Below are 17,835 nucleotides of genomic sequence, written 5' to 3' on the forward strand. Positions count from 1 at the left end.
CATGTAAATTTTGAATCATTTAGGAAACACGCTGTTTGTGTCTGCGCCACAGAAGCTGTGCTTTAGGGCTGAATTATTTTACTAATTTCAGTTCTAAAACACGACGAATTACACACACTGTCACTGCTCATCACATGTTTTCTAACCACTTAATACATGCAGATTTTGCTAACATTTTTCATTACAATTTTAGTAAAGGGAAACATCTGTTTCCCCCCCGCCTTAGAAAGTACATTGCATCTTCCAAGCTGCCACATGCCTTTGAAATTCCATGTTTAATCAACGCCATAATCTCTTCCAGAAAAAGACCAGCACTCAGATAAGCGGCCCTGCAACAACCCCCACCCTCCGTCACATCAGCATGCATGTTTAAATGTTCCCAGTTTTTCTGAAGAAAAGAGCAGTGTTGAAAAATACACACCGAACCCAAGGATTGTCTTGATCAAATAATGAAATAAACAGCACAAATTCTGGAATACAAAATTTATTTCAAGCTTATAAAAGTCTTCAACGTTGTAAATTCTGTCACAAAACACAAACCGTGCACTGGTATTTTCATTAACGTTTAGAATAATGATTATTACTGCCAGATCTCCCCAGGCATATCATTTCAGCTCAGAAGCAAAGTGATCACGCACAGCTTCTTACCATCCTCTTCAAAACACAGCGGTCTCACACGTACCTTGCAGACTGACGGCTTTTAAATAGTCAAATGTTTTAGTGCAACCCCACTACTTAGCACAGGATGAAAGGTTCCGAAATGGAACCACCTATTAAACCATCAGCTCTCTTCCGAGCCCGGCAGAGCGTTGACTCCTTGCCTCATCGATGGCTGGGCTACTATTGCCTGCAAGTGTCATGAAAAGCTTCAAGTGTTCGGAAATCCCTCCACGTGGGTGGCAGGCCATCCTGCAGAAACTTTCCGCAGCGCTGGCACGGAGCCTGGAACAGCTTTATGTAACTTCTTAACCAGGTCTAAAAGGGAAAGGGAGAGAATAAGAAAACTGGATATGGACATTCCCCTTTGTCATCATTCTTGTCAAACTGATAGGAAGGATAGAGAACGTACTTTGGCGAGGCCCCAGTGAGGCACACAGTGATTTTATAAACAGAAACATGCAGAAGATTACAAGGTCACTGTATAGCTGAATTCCCACTTTATTAATCATCTTTTGCTTTTTTTAGTCACTTAAGCAAATTGGTTAATAGAAATTCATGCACTCTGAGCAGGAGGTATTCGCAGCTAGAGAATCACGATGGAAGGCAAATATTGTAACGCTCCTCATATTTTTACCGGAACGTAATTGTTCTTGATGGGTACCTTCTTCAACCGAATATTGGTTTGTCTCTTCCTATGATCATCTATCACACCCCTGCTGCAATCACACCGCAACCGTCTGAAATCTTCACAGCTGAAGATATAAGGACTTTCACAGCAAGCTAACTAACTTCCTCTCTAATGCGATTTTAAGATCAATACTCATTAGTCATAAAAATACCGTACCATTTTAAATCTGATTACACTGCTAAATACATGTAACACAGAGTAAGTTCAGGTGCTCCTAGGTAAAGTTCCTGCCTCCAAAGTGGGTTGTTCCCATCGTTGTACGCAGCAATGAGCATCACATACCTCAATTCCCAACTCAAGGAGATACACGACTAAAAACCACCTAGAGCAGCAGATTTATACGGTGAAGGATGCACATGAATCTTGTCATTTAAAGTCCTATTGAATTACATCGATAGGAGAAAATTGTTCTCTGAAGAAGAGGTCAGCCGCGTTTATTGAAACAAATCCTTCCATCTTCATCAGAGCCTTCTCTATAGCAACCAAACCTTTGGCCGTCAATAACTCTCCTCCAAAAGAACTAGATCTTCTCTGGGTTTAGCGGTAAATATGTGGACAAGGGCAACAGAACACTACAAGTAAATTGCTGTTATTTACTTCAACTTGGATGGGTTTTGCTTGCACTACAGAGAAATCGAATTTTCTGAACCATAACACCAAAATAGGTAAATGAAGTTAAATTGTGCACTTGAGACATCTGTTGAAAGCAAAAAAAGAACGCGTTTTTCATTCCCATCAGAAAATTAGGGCTTCACTACAGCCTGTCATGTGGATTGCACAACTGACATGTGAAAGGACCAACGTATTGACACTTCTGGTGTACATCTGGTTTTGCTTTGTTAGAAGTTTCAGTAGTGTTTTATCAAATCAATAAGGCAGGTTCACGGCTTAAACAAACATGCTACCCATTCTATTAAACATTCATTTTCAGAAACATGTTGAACATGGATTTGACCAGTAAGAGTTGCTTTCACCTTTCAAAACCTATTATTTTAAGATGCACTCCAAGAGAAAAGACCTTCACAAATCTCTCATCTTAGTGGCCTTTTTATTAAATAAACAAACCAGCACAGCAGGTAAGGGAGCTCGACTGTCCTGAAATTACATAGTGGAAATTAAAGATATAAAAGATCCAATGCTATCGTAGACACCTAAAGATTGTGAATGGCAAAATTAGATGTTTGTTTTCAAAAGTCTCAGTTAAATTGCTCCAGGTGAAGGGGTAACATAATGGAAGTAAATGAAGGAAAGTCTGAACTGCAGAGAAAATCTCTCCCAAAAGCCTCCTTTGGGAGACCGCAGCAGAGAGAACAGCAAGAGTCTCCACCGCCAAAATTCACCTTGGCAGAGGAATTCTGAATCGTAAACCCTTGTTCTCACCCTCTGATTAACAGGGCTGCTTATATACAAGTTTATTTCACAAACACAATTCTAAATACAAACAGCATTAAAGATAATAAACTTAAACCTGCATATCAAGGTAGAGTAGTATTTGATTAATTTCACTGAGTAAGAAAACAGCTGAATACTTCAGTAAGCAGCTCCTTGGTTCTCCAACCCACCTGCTGTCGCACTGGGCAAGTACATGCAATTCCTTAGGAACAAAGTTTGGGCTGAAAGTGGGTACAGCAAAATGGACTCTTCCCCATCACGTTCCTGCCTCCCACCAGGCTCCAAACAACGCACACCGCTTCCCAGACTGGCCAAGCTGACAAGCAAGCTGCTTCAGCTGGAGTACACTAACTCTTAGCAGGGAACTTCCAGTGGAGCAGACTTTCGACATCCAGAACTCAACTTCTTGTGCAGTATGGACAGTGTGAAAGAGCTGGGCCATAACAGAAGAGTTTGGCGGAGAGAGTTTCTCCTACTGTCTTTAGAGATGACCCAGACTGGCTTTGCAAATAGGAATCATCAAGTTAATACTGAGACCTGCGACAGAGGAACCGTATACAGCTCAGTCTTCCAACACCCGTTATCCCAGGGTAACGAGAATGAGCCCTTCATCCTTGTCCAGACATGAGATACAAAGAATTATGGTCAATCTCTCCTATCTTGTTTAAATAGGGGAAATTACAATTGCATCAGAACTGCCTAATGTGACTGACTGTAGGCATGCCAAAGTCTATCTGGAAAAATGTATTTTCCCATACACTTACCATGAAAGATCTGACTACCACATCTGGCATTTGAGGCAGCTGGTAGTGCAACAGAGCAGTGGTCGCATGATCTGTCACCTGTGTCGGATGAAAGGAGAATATACCCTTATTCATTCTGTACTTCAGACAAAGCAGTGCTAATCTTCAGGAAAACAGCATAAATTCCATGGGGGAGCAGCGAACCCAGGATTACTCAATTGTGAAGACATTCTCAAAATAATTTTGGGTAGCTTTTGCCAGCTAGCTTCCACTCCCTCTGCCAACTTCATACATGAATCAGCTGAAGCCATCATGATAAATAACTTCATAGGCATACAGTGAAATCAAACACACCTTTAGAAGTTCATAAACATGATAAAACCTAATAGTGTTGGTAAAAGAACCGAAACCGGCGGCTAATGTGAGCCAAGTGATGAGGAAGGCATCCAGCTCCATCCCACATGGAACAACACTAAACTAACGTGCTTCGCTTCCCACTTTGGACTACCAACACAGCCATAAAAAACCAAAAAAGTGAAATCTTCTGTACCATATAAAATAAAAGCATCCACAGCGAATAATTTGCGTAACTTTCAAATGCCTACAGCATAAGAGCAGAATCTATGCTTCTGTGATTGAAATCTCATGTATTCTGTGAAACCATAAACAAGCAAAGTCACTAAACAAATCATGTCAGAGGAAAGCACTGTGGTGTTCTCTTTGTATGTTCCCAGTTTTCAGTTTGGTCATTTTTTATATACAATATATTCTCTTAACCTATGCTGATTTGCTCAACAAAAGAAAAAACATGGTCAATAATGTAGCTAAATTAAATACTTTTGGAAGGCAAACCAATGAGAATAGAGGTTATGATTTCCAAAAAACCCAAAGCTTTGGTTTTGCTCTGTTTTATTAAAAAGAACCCCAAAACACCAGGATTAAATACCTCAATTTGAAAATGCACTTTAACAGAAAAAATTAGTATGCTCCTCTCCATTTTTTAATGGTGAAACTTAAAATATTTAACCCTCGTAGTCCTATTTCAGGTTGCTTACGCTGAACAAACAGGAATTGAGCTCTCAGTTCCGTTTCCTGTGAAAGCAGGAATCAATTAATACGATTATGGCTTATAAATACTTGTATTACTAGAAGATTTCTGATAGAAAGCTTTTTAATTTCCAAGACAGAGCTGTAACAATACCTTACATCTGGGAATTACAGCTAGACAGAATACATATGAAATGTATATTTATAAGAAGAAAAATAATTAAAGACAAAAATGAGGAAAACCAATGCTTTGATTGTTGGGTTTTTTTCGTTTTATTTTGTTTTAAATCATTACCACTTTCAAATTAGTCGGGAAGTGGGCACTTTCTGACAGCTATGATACAATTCACAGTATTCAGCCTCTCACCCGTAGGTTTAGAGCTTCCTAAATTATTAGCACAGTCACCAGCATGCTGCTTCTCAGAATTTCTAGGCTTAATGCAGAAATTATTGGCAAAATTCCTTGGGCTGGACTATTAAAGAACTCAGACAACACAACCACAAGAGCTCTTTCATATCTTGTAACTTGTAAATTTGTTAACGGTCCTCACCAGTAATATCAAAGCATCCAACAAACTACATGATTGTCTAGTCAGTGATTAAACTGCATTTTCTAATTTTAACATGAAGGAGTAGTGCCCTTCTCAGGGCTTGTCTATATACTATAGTAAATTTTGAGTAAGATAAAGTGTGAACTGAAATTACAATTGCTATTCCCAGCTAACTCCACTTGTTCCTGATTTGTATTTAGTCTAATTCAGCAATGCGAATTGTGCTGAAGCACTTGAAACTTTCACTGGAGAAAGAGAGGCTTGTGCTTGATGCTGTTCAGGGGGGTGAATCTGTAGAAGATGTATTCCTGAATAAATCCAAGTATAGACAGGCTCTAATTCACACCACACAGACTTCCTCCGCAGAACACTACATCAAAATCAGTCTGTCCTACACGGAATCCAATTTTAAGTTATACTACAATTTTAGAAACAGATTCTGCTCGCCATCATTGGTGCACACGCCTAACTCCAAAAGCAGCTCCATTCAGCGGGAATACGGACACGAGATTCTGACATTTAGAAGGGAAAACTTTTGGGACTAAGCATGTTCTGGGAGTTTGCAAAAGTATTCACAAAATGGACCTCAGCCTGCTTAAGCCATTTATATTTTACCATTCAACACACACACAAAAATTAGGAATAATGTGATTAGCTGTGCATTAATAGCACAGCATAAGTCAAATCAGTCATTTCTTTTAAACACATCTCATGTAGCGTTCAGAAATGTCTGTAATCCAAGCCCTACTACCTATGTGATTTTTTTTCTTTTAAGATAGTGCTTTTATGGGATAGTACCAGGCATGTCAAAGAATAGAAAGTTCTGAAGATATTTATGAGCAGCCGCTCTCCTTCTGCTGTATTTCTACTTCTAACAGACTGTAATTCTTTTTCCTGAACAACAAAGTTGTTTTCTCTTGGCACTGAAGAAAGTTGCTGAAAAAAATACTGCTATTAACAAATTTAAATTGACTGGCCACTTTGGCAAAGTTGCACATATGCTGTTCCTATTGTAATGTAAAGCTAATGAGATTCCACGGGGAGATAAAAGCCACCCCGGCATTGCTAGAACACTAACAACGTTTTCTGAACAAAAAGGCAGTGATTTCTACCATAAGCAATGCTGATAAAGTGCTTCTAAAAAAGATCAAAGTGGGTGTCAAATCTGAGGAAGAGGAGTAGGGGAATGACCCCCCCAAAACCAGCAAACGGCACGATGTCAAACAGAAAAGAGCTGGGCAAATGGTAACCTGGCCAGCGCATGGGAGTGAAGCACTAATCCCCCCACCCAGATAACAGAGATGATGAGAGAAAGCACAAACTGCCCAAGATTAAAAGAGGAAAAAAAAAAAAGGGAAGAAAAGAAGGGGAGGGGGGAGGAAATCAATACCCAGCTTTACTAATGGCAATACAATTTCACACCAAAGCAAAGCAAAACAAACCGCATATGCGCCAGCTCACTTAAGGGACACACTTTTTCTTCCAGCCAAGTTGGAATCACAAACTAATTTATTCTGGGTTTAGGATGGCATTTTGCACATTTCAGGGCTTTATTTTATTAACTTCACTTTTATTGCCATACCTTATCTACTGCTGTCAAAGTTATCCGTCACTTTCTAATTTCTCTACCTGTTTTTATATAGGAACGTAGTCAGAAGAGCACACATTGATCGGGACAGCTGTTGCTCTGGACCCTGAAATAGATTTTCAAGTGATCTTGCAGAAAAGCTCAATATTTCACAATTCATATATTGATAAGCACTTGGATTTTTTGTCTGAGGGGGGGAGAAGGGGGAAAAGGTAAGACAAGGCAATCTCCTGAACGCACAATTTTGCTAATAAAACAGCTATTGTTTAACTAAGCCTGTTCCCACTCTGAGACAGAGCAAAAGAGACTGCAGGTACACCGAAAAAATTTCTGGCAAACAATCTTGGTCTACTACTTGAACAAACTTAAGCTGTCTTGGGCTGTATGAAATGATTCTGCTTTCACAAGGTACAGTTTTGTTTTCAATTTGAACAGGAAAACTTCCCTTCTTGTAAATAGTTAATTATACCATGTGAGATTTTTTTTTTCTTTTCACTTCCGAATGCGAGTTGACTATAACCACGTACTTCCCAAACGCATCTCTGCTCTCTTGTCTAGGGCACTCCATGTATCAGGAATACAAAACAGACCGATACTGGATTAAACCTAATCTTCATTGCGACTTTGTGCAAATTAAATCCTACATACTTGTCGCTAAGAGGCGCCAGCAAGCGAGCGGGGCTGTGTGGGTACCGGCCCGCTGCGAGAAACTCCCTGCTGAGCCCACGCCGCTGCTCTGCTCCGGGCCAGAGTGGGGAGACACGGACTCCTGACCTCCCTCTCGCAGCCCGCTGCTCAGCTTTCCTGCTCGCCAAAGCTGTGAATAGCTCGCGAGATCAACACCCAGCAGCAAGCAGAAAACAAAATCCCTGTTATTTGTCTCAACCGAACCAACACCGGCCATTTCTACAGCATTTCTTTACCCGCTTGATAGTACTGCTCTGCTGAAATGGGCTTTCCAAAGGTGACACATCCAAAAAATTGCCTTATTGGGCCTTGACAACACCTGTTAGGCACACAGCATCCCCAAAGCTGAAAATTCATTCAAATTAAAAAAAAGCATTCTACAATTTACAGGCTGAGAAAGCTGAATAAATGCTTCCTCTAACTGGAAGAAGCAGCACAAAAGCAAGGACCTGTGGTATAGCTTTGCTCCACCACAGACTGGGTATGTGCCATAGATGTATGAACCTATACCTGGCACAAAAACTAAACCAGAAAACTACAAACATCGCGTGACTAAATTACAGAAGCTGTCCCCCCCTGCTAGGATTTTATCTCACTGCCAGTAAATATGCTTTTCAAAAGTTAGTGTGAAACTTCTTTTAAGAGTCGTAACTTTCTTTGCTACTTACTTATTGGTTTATTCCCTCAAGTATGGCACTGACAACTCCATCTAATATAAAGGGATTCTCTAAATCTCCTGAAAGTTTTTTAATTTTTTTTTTAAAACCCTGCTAAGTTCATGGCCTTAGCAATGAATTCTGGAGGATGATCACAGCACTAAAAAAGAAAAAAAAAAAAAGGAAGTTATTTTATTGGTGTTTAGACCTTTCACAATGTGGAAAACTGCACGAGTGCCTTTGTTCATTTCCAAGGACCCCCATTATTCAATCATCTCTCCAGGACAACATTTGAGTCTCTCTGAAGGGAATACGGTGCACAGAACCCGGTGCCTGAGAGGCGCTCGGAAGGATGATAGATGGTGCCTCTATGAACATGGCACTGATGAACTCCACACAAATCCTTTACACACCCTTCCCCACTCCCAATTCAGTAAAGCGCTACCCAGACTTTTCTGAAGCGTAGGATTTATCGCTTGTTTTCAGAGCTCACAAAGCGTTTAAGTTTTTATTTCGCTTGTTCTGCTTATTTGGACTGGGTCGTAGAGATTTTATTTCGCCTAAGCAGGTTTTTGAACAGAGCCAAGTCCTGATCATGCACAGGAGCAATCATGCAGGTGACCCTGGAACAGTCCATCTCCTCTCCTTGACCAGACATCATCAATAGCCCAATATTTGTCTCATGCATGCATTCATCCTGCATGTGATTTTATTCTGAGATTATTGACAAGAATAAATCTTCATACATTATAATACTTATGCGCCCTTGTAGTGGTGAAAATTGTGCTCCGCGTTCCATCACTTTGGGATCACACAGCTCACAAACAGCTGGATAGGCACAAGCAAATTTAGGTGAAAACGTGCCTTGGGAAGACGCATATCAAACCAAACCAAACCCAGTTTGTGGCATGCTAAAATTACTAGACCATTTAGCTGAAAAGAAGAATGTGAGTCTAGGATCACAATGAAATATATGGGTTTAACGCCTACGCATATGACTTTACACAGCCAGACTGATCATACTACACAGCTGAAACAGCTATGCTGCTCTTAACTAAGCAGCTTGATAAATGGAACAGTTCATGTTTGACACCATCTCCCATTTTGATCCACTCAGAGCAATTCCACTATTCCATATTTTTGCCTCTTTTTTGAATGCAAAGTTATGAATGCTGCACCATTCTCTATAATACATATATTTTTAATACTCTGCACAGTGACCTGGAATTATGCAGCCCTTGCGTTCACTCTTCTTCCCACCGAGATTTAAGCCCCAAAATATTTCCTTATTTCTTGTTTTGTTCCTCCTCTTGTGCTAGTGGATCAAGAGCTGCAAGGTGTTAAAATAAGGAGGTTTAAGATCAAAACAGTTGCCGCTCCTGCGGAGTTTAAATGTCAGACCAACATGGAAGTCTGAAAAACCTTTTCTTTGCTCCTTGTGCTTTTGCCCTTTCAGCCTTCCCTCTCTTCTTTCCCAGCTCCATTCTCTGAATCTAACCCTGCTGGTAGATTCAATGCCTATAAAGCTTATTCACCCCAGGACCAGATTCAAGGAGTCTCCAGGGAACTTCGAAAATGACTGTACACTTTAACAGTAATGGGCCCTCTGGGAGTCGTCCCCCATCAAATTATACACACTCGGGTATCCTGCCTAATAAGAAGGAGAGAGAAAAGGCTTGCTGACACAGCCAACGTTTGCAAACAAAAAGTCAGGACAAATTTAGCTTCGTTTGACAGGGTTGGATTGAAGATCAGAGGTCTCTGGTCCTTAACCTAGAAAGTCACGCCGCAACCCTGTGAGAATTTGACAGGCCTGCAGCTACCACCGGCAGGTATCTTGTGAGCTCCAGATGCTGCTGTATTATCACTGAAGACAGAGTTTGAGAACTTGGTCCAGCTTTTAAAGAGAAACGGCCCTGCCCTTCAGAGGGATGGTTGATTTTACACTACTAAAGGCGACAGAGCTGAAAGGGCCACCCGGCCTCTTCGGTGGGAGCTTACTCATACGGATTTTTCCTTCTCAGCGCAGCACTCCCACATCGCGTTACTGGCGACGGCTGTGAGAAACACGTCTCAGGATGTGCTCTAACGCATTTACTGATGATTTTTTAATGGCATGAAAACATTTGTTCTGAAGATCTGCAGTACAGGTCCTACACTATTAACGGAGTATAATAGTTTCTCTAACACTATTTTATCTATTTCCTTCACTTTGCTACTGCTAAATCAGTACTCCTGGGCTTTATAAACAGGTACAAGTGCAGCTTCAGAGAATAAAGAGAAAACCAAACCACGCACAGCATCACGGAGAGAAAACTTACTATGCTGAACCACAGCATTTTCTATCATCTTTTTGAAAACCTGACTTAGGTCCTAGCCTTAACTTCTGTAACTATCAGCTCAATAGTACAGAACGTATTGATTGGAAAGCACCACCACCTTGCATTTTTATCACATTCCTCATGCAAGAATCCGAGAGCACCACGCAACCAATTCAGCAATAGCTCCTGTGAAGTCAGCAAGTATTACCCCAGCCTAAGGGACGCGGAAAACTGATCCAAAGAGAGGTTAAGTTGCCCAAGGTAACACAGAGACAGAGCTGGGAACAAAATGTATAAAACTACTACTAAAAAAATGCAGACAGCTTTTCAACTGGCTACAGGCAACCCTTTCTCCTGCAGCCTTTTCTTTCCCTTTTTTTGGATAAATATTAATGCATTTGGTATTATTTACAGAGTGGGAAATGGAGAACAGGAACTTAATATTCAGGTCGCATCACATTATTTTAGAGGATTAGGAAGAGAATAAAGATTCTTATTTATCCATGCTGCAGCCACAGAGGCAGCGGTAAGAGGGGCATTTCATGTTTTCTCACTGACCTCTTCTGCTGAAGGCCATCACCTGGACCTGAAGAGAAATTTACTCTACGTATTTATGTTCCCCGAGTCGTTAACTTGGGCTTCTAAGCAAACCGTACATTTACTTTACTCTGCTATCTTGCATACAGACAATTAAAATTCTACAACCAAAACCTCATGATTTATTAACTTTTAGCACAAATTATGGCAATATGACTTAACCATTCCAAGTTATTCTAAACGAAACCATCCAGGAGGACAATGAGTTTAACAAGCAAACACACACATGGGGAAATTCAGATGATGCACTTAATTACAGAACCTTAAATTTATTCCATTGCAAAAATTACTGTAAAGCATACTGATAAACAATTTACTAAGATATACAGTTTTACTTCCCGCTGTATTACCCTACTTGACCCTAAATATTTTTGAGAAGCAAGAAAAAAAAAAAAAGAATATTTAATCCACTAATCTCTGGGGTAAGAATAAACTGCAACAAAATTTTGCTTTAATGCAAGGCAGAGAGGGAGAGCAACCAGCCTCCCCAAAAGCTGTCCTTTGATCTCCAGCAGGTTAATATCATAGGTCAAACGTCCTCCCTTCTGACTACATCTGAAGTCTTGGAAGGAAGATGCACAAACACAGCCAATATGCCATACTTTTGACCCCTGCTTTTATGCCCTTTCGAGTCCCTGACCCCCATTTGTTACACAAACTACAAAAGCAGATGAAAGGAAGCTAGTGCACTAGCTGGAGACTTAAGCTCCTTGAACTATGGCTTGAAGGTAAGGAAACGGGAATTTAAACCTGGATCAATCTGAACTTACAGCATTTTGACAAGAGGCCTTCAAAGAGAAATCATCTTTTCCTTGCCTGGAAAATAGCGAGATATAGATCTTTCCAAAACACACTTTAACCTTCTTAGTAGTTTTATACTTATTGCTCCCATTCTCTCATCAGTCCTTTCCTACTTTCTGGAATGGCATTCATTTCAATAAGTTACTCCTTTTGTTTACACCATCATGGGAAGAGAAGCAGGCAAAATAATGTCATGGAAAAAATTTCCAAACTCATTTTGGAAAGTGAGTTCTACTGACTGATTAAATTCAAGCCCTCAGGAGAGCGGGGCAGCCAAAAACAACGAAAGCAACAAAACAAAATCCAAATGAGCCTAAACAGTCATCCCTCCCTCAAAACATTTAAACTAAAAAAAGAGTGCCTAAGGATTCCTCATGAAATTTTAAGGCTATAGCAGTATAATCTCCAATTTCCTATTCCAAACCATGGACTGGAACTGTGATGGGAAATAAATCCGTATTAAATAACAGCAGAAGCGATCTCCTTTTCTACTCACGGTTTTCCATTATTACAGATTATTGTTTGTTATCTGCAAGTTGTGATGACAAAGGAATAAATTCTGAATTCTTTTACACAAGAGTCTAGATAGTTAAAATAAACTCTGCATATCTCCTATACGCATTATGTAGAGAGAAATGATGCGAGACTTACCTTCTGAAAAACTTGATAGTTGGATTTAGACCATATGTCAAGCTACAGTAGGAAAAAAAAAAAGTTATATATTACCACACGTGATTATGGAGAAAAAGAAGCTAAGCATCTGTTCAAATTAAAAGAGCAGGAAAACAGATCTACGGAGACATATTTCTCCGTTCACCATTTTGACCCATTGCCTTTACCTGCTGCAATCCCAATAAGTGAAATTAATGATATCAGATTTTCTTTGTATCGCAATAAAGAATCAACATAGTTCATCACAGTTTCAATTAAAAAAAATCCGTATACACAAGACCTGTTGAATTAATGTGTTCTCTTTAAAACCAGCAAAACCTTCATTTGTATGGGGTTGTGGCTGATCTATGCAAATCTTCATCAGCTTCAGTCTGTTTCCAAAATGAGGGCATTTTTACTAAGTTTATGCTTGTCTAGTGTCTGAATAAGTGATTCAGTTACAAACGACACAAAGAACGTTTAGCTGAATTAAGCCAAAGCAGTGGTCTACTGGGGCTAAATAAAACATCCCTTAGGAAACTGCATTTACATTTGCAGACAAAAATCACACTAAAAGAGATTTAAGGTTGCAGATAACTGCAGACATCCACGACTTAAACGTGTGCTCAACTATAGACAAACTAAAAGAACGAAATCAAAGTAAGTTTTATTAACCCCAGAAACCAGAAGGTAAGGCTGTCCTTGTTAAACAACCAAATGGCTCACATATTAAACAATTCCAAGTGACATGCTAACGTTCTTTTAACCCAGCCCTGTGGAATACCTTGTACTCTGTCCCAGAAAAGCAGCAGGAAAAAACAAGAGCAACTTCCATCAGTCCCAGACTTGTAAATCACTTTTTTTTTCCTACAGATCCCACTGTACTAAAAAATTCCATATGCACAAAACTTGTCACAGGGAAGGTGTCTGCTACAGCATTAACCTCAGGAATCTTAATCTAGATAAAATAAATTATTTTTTGGAGTGAATTTCTGAAGCAGGTGTAACTCCTCTGGTGCTTGATCATTTGGTCAGACACACGCTTTACCACAATGGGGGCTCATCTCCTTTATTACAAAGTACAACCCATTTTAATTGTCTTATGGTAGTGCCCATAAATTCTAGCTGAACTGAATTTACAAGTCTTCCGAAAGGCACAAAATTTAAGAGTCTGAAATGAAGGAAGTCATATGAAGTGAGTAAAACATACTAGAGGTGGAAGGATGCTGAGCACCAGTAACGAATTCCCATTGCTAAAAAGGGTCAGAACGCGAAAAGTTCCCATTCAGTTAAGAGTAACACTGTTAAGTGTCCCACTGCTAAATACTGGTACAGAAGTAACTCTTTAGTGCCCAAACCTCAGTCTGGACAGGAGGCGTTGTTAAAGACTTTAAATAACACTTCAGGAAAGATGTTTCATGGCTTAGTACTGCTGACCTTGCTACGAGACAAAAGACAGCTGATGTCCCGATGCCTTCGTGAGGTTAGAGGAAGACAGAAGTACCCTGAGGCATGGACCTACAAACCTTTTACATATACTGGCTCTTGGGGTGGGATCAAGAACGTGTGGGAACACCACCACCACTTATACTCTGGAGTCCCCAGCCTGGACGTGGACCTGAGCTTGATTTACAGTGTAATAATAGACTTGTGCCTGTCAGGAAGGAAGCATCGCATCTCCGTATTAGAAAAGTCTACATTTGAAAATAAAAAAATTAATTCGTATTTTTAAAAACCTGTTCTCATGTAGTTTAAGGCATTCTTTGACTGCAGAGTTGCTATAATTGGAATGTATATATGGTTTTGCTAATCTGTAGTGATCAAACCAAGTATGTGATCCTCTCTAGTTAGGACTCAAAAAAAGTCCACTTCAGATGCTGCATTAAGATGAGTCCAACAGGTTCTGAATGTTCATTAGTTGGCATGAAGATTGAAAAGCTGGAAAAGTAATGAATGTCTGTCTTACAGACATGATGTTATCCAAGTTAATAAAAAAAAAAAAGACAAAGAAAAAAAGAAAAAGTTCCCCCCCCTGCCCCAAGCAGATGCATACATCTTAAATGAGTGCCCACCTTTCCCCCGAAACTGAGGATTAAGGCAGAGGCGGATTAAAGAATGCATCGTTATAGGTCTATTATTCTTCAACTTTTCACTTTCAATCAAGACACACATTTGTAACTAAAAAACTGCTGAAAGCACAATTTCAGGGCATCCTCTGCATGTGAATTAAACTGGGGCTTTTCTTCCCAACGCCCCACTCTCCCCACCCACCCCCAGCATAAGTAACAAGAGGCCATTTTCTGAAGGTCGTCTGAACGATTTCAAAGGCGATAACAAATCAGAATGTTCCCTGCATCTAATATCAAACAGGTCCGGTGCCAACACTTATTAGAGAAATCGGATTCAACCCCCCCTTCACCCAAACACACACACATCCAGCTTTGAAGTGGAAAGAATGCAGGGATCAGAAATTACCCGAGAGACAGCTCTGCCTGTCTTTGAAGCTTTCCTTTGATACTACTATTTCTTCTCCTCTCTTACGCTAGGAGGCTAAAAGCTGACTTTCCTTATTGATATGGGGTAATTAATGAAGCCATAGCATTAACATAACCCAAGTTCCTTAACATGGTAATTCAACAGAGACACTTAACGTTTCTTTAGTTAAGTCTAACGGATGCAAAAATAGGAATTTGGCTCAGCAGCGATGTTAAATACCCATTCTAAATACGCCCTGTCAAGGTGGTTCTTGGTCTCCGCATCCTAAGAAAAGCAGAGTATTACTATGCCAAAAAAATCCCAATACATTTTTATTTTTATTGGCAGACTAGGGCTGCTAATGGCCCAGCTGACAACAAGCCTGCCCTGCAAGGGTGAGCTGCATAGCTTCATTTATTCAGGAACCAGGACAACACTTGTAATTAATTACTATCCATGGTTAAATTCCAGCGCACAATGAGTATGTCAGAGTTTGAAATTAAGGGTGGCATGGTGCCACCACTAAAACCACGAGGCTAATTAAAATGCATCGGTATCTGCTGGACGCAATGGGTTAGTACGGAAAGCAAGAGAGACTGCAGAGCGATCGGCACCCAGAACCCACGACACGCCAGAGGCTGCCAGATCTCACCTATTGTTTTTGCAAAGTGTCACCAAAAATGTGTAAGTTATGCAGCTGGCAACCTGGCAAAGACATATTCTGCAGGGTTTGTGAATAATTCACGAGAGAAGTGCATGAAGCACTTAAGAAATGCAATGAATCGGTATAAGCAAAGCTTGAAAATAAAACCCCAGAATGTAGTGTGTTATTTTACTCACTGCAAGCTTAAGACTTCTGTTTTTCTGCCTTAACTTTGAAAGAATTTACACCTGTGAGAGGGAGTACCCGATTTAACTAGACTTCGGCTCAGCAGAAATCACACGAAGCTTTTCACATAAGTACCTGTCAACCTGCTCAGTACAACGTTCAAGCACACAGCAAGCTAAAGCAACCCGCATAACGCAGCGTCAGCTTTCCGCCGTGACTGCAAGTGTGCCACCATGCACAGTGCTACAACTATGAGAAACACCCATATTTGTTTGATTCTAGACTTTCCTGACTAGCGGCCGAGAAGACTATCAATGCCTCTGCTGTTTGCACTCACGTCTTCTCTTTTTCTTCCCAGTAATGCAAAATTTGCTAAAACAGTTGTACTTTCAGAGATAAACGATGACTCCCCTGATCTACAAGCAAATCCTTGGCCTCTTCTGTGCACAGCCCATTTTTCACTTGCTGTCTGCGTGACCATGCAGCCTCCCGATGGTGGCCGTTCCTTCTTCTGCTGAGTACTATTGAATATATTTTGTAGCCCCAAACCCCGCTCTGCTTGGAGAAAGCCCCCCACTGAATTTCGCTTTTGTTACTTGAAGGACCTTCTGCCTCGTGCAGGTCAGAGCATTACTCAACACACCCTCATTCAGCTATTTAAGCGTAAAGAAGCAAAATGATGCTGTGACTTATCCAGTGTCCCTTCTTCAACATGACTTATGAAAAAGACAGGAGCTTCAAAGTTGCCATATTGTTATAGCACCACCTTGTTAATCTTGGCTCTGCTGTTTACAAATACTGGGTGCTTCCTAGGAATACAGAAGCAATCCCCCAAATCAGCAATTACTGTGTAAACCCCTCATTGGAAAAAGGATCACCTCCTACTGTGATCCTGAGGGTTCTCTGTATTTTTATTATTTAATAAAGATACTCGCTGATCTCCTTTTTCATACTCTTCTGTGTATCTTCCGAATGCTCATGCAAAATCCCTCCTATCAGGTCAGAAACTGAGAAGCTGGAATAGTCTGGTGAAGCCTCACCGGAGTACTTTCCCAACAGCATCTGCTGTGACAGAGAAGGAATTGGAATGGACTATGTTTGCAATTGACTGTAATCGCTCATTCCCAGCAGGTGCAATAAGTAAAGCGAATCATTGCAAGAGCACAATCTTATTCTTATTCTCCAATTACCAGCGTAGTTAATTAGCGAAAAAGAGGGAGCTCACTGTTTGTCAATATGTGCTCCAGTTGGCAAAACTAGCAAGTTACGCATTTATTCAATCTTCCAAGCCAAATTTACTCATGATTTAAGTGGCTGCAACTCCCATTCTACTTAAGTCAAATGAATGCGCCTATTTATACCCAAAACGCAGACCTTCAGGTTTGCGAAAGCCCTGGGACGGCCCAATGGAATAGCAAACTGCCACGTAAAGGTCACGGGTTCGTGCAGCCTTGCGGGAGCAGTCACACAGCCCAGCTTTGGACACGGAAAGCTACATCGGTAGAAAGCAGACTCCCCTGCAGACTGGCTTAAAGCGAGAAAATAAGCCAGGTGTTGGGACTGATGCTCTGGAGAAGCTGAACTGCTCCCCACTGACAGCAGACAAAGGTTAGTGCCCCGTGCCCAAAGCTGGCCTTGGTGAGTCCTCGCAGCAAACGATGACAGAGAACCGGTATACGGCTCTCAAGAGAGTTAACCTTGAGCTGAACAGAAGCCCGACGCCAGATGCCGAGTTTCAGAAAGGAACTCTTTTACTTAGAGCTTTTCAGCATATATAGCATTATTATATTTCAGGGGAGCTTCAAAGGAAACTGGATTCATCAGAGAAAATGAGCACACCCAAATGAAGTGTGACACAGGAATCCATCAAGCACTGTCAGCGCTCTTTAGGCAGACCATCATTTCACTTCCGAGCAGAACCTGGGGTGAAGAGGGGCTGGTGCCGTAGGTCTGTATTTATATGCTAATATACAGGGAGTATAGTGCAGCTGCTGCTGCGGCGAAGTGGCATTTAAACCTGCATATTTGAATAATGCAAATGAAAATCAGGCCATTTTTATTTTACTACTTCTTAGGCCAATCCCCCGCCCTTCGAGTGAGAACCTCTCACCTGGGAAATACAGCTGTGCTATCTCCCTCAGCGGATCAG

At 40.8% G+C, this 17,835-nt stretch overlaps 1 protein-coding gene across 1 annotated transcript in view; it reads right to left on the minus strand.

The window, feature by feature from the left end:
• Nucleotides 1-476: 476 nt before the first annotated feature.
• MED27 (mediator complex subunit 27) overlaps nt 477-17,835 on the minus strand; it is a 97,712-nt gene continuing 80,353 nt past the window's right edge. The window contains exons 6-8 of the mRNA XM_009892231.1: nt 12,383-12,424; nt 3,505-3,582; nt 477-975 (exon numbers count right to left, since the gene is read on the minus strand). Coding sequence (XP_009890533.1) covers nt 841-975; nt 3,505-3,582; nt 12,383-12,424 — 255 coding nt within the window. The 3' untranslated portion in view covers nt 477-840. The remainder of the gene's footprint in view (nt 976-3,504; nt 3,583-12,382; nt 12,425-17,835) is intronic.

This window comes from Charadrius vociferus, unplaced genomic scaffold (assembly GCF_000708025.1).
Source record: "Charadrius vociferus isolate BGI_N301 unplaced genomic scaffold, ASM70802v2 scaffold549, whole genome shotgun sequence".
Lineage (NCBI taxonomy): Eukaryota > Metazoa > Chordata > Aves > Charadriiformes > Charadriidae > Charadrius > Charadrius vociferus.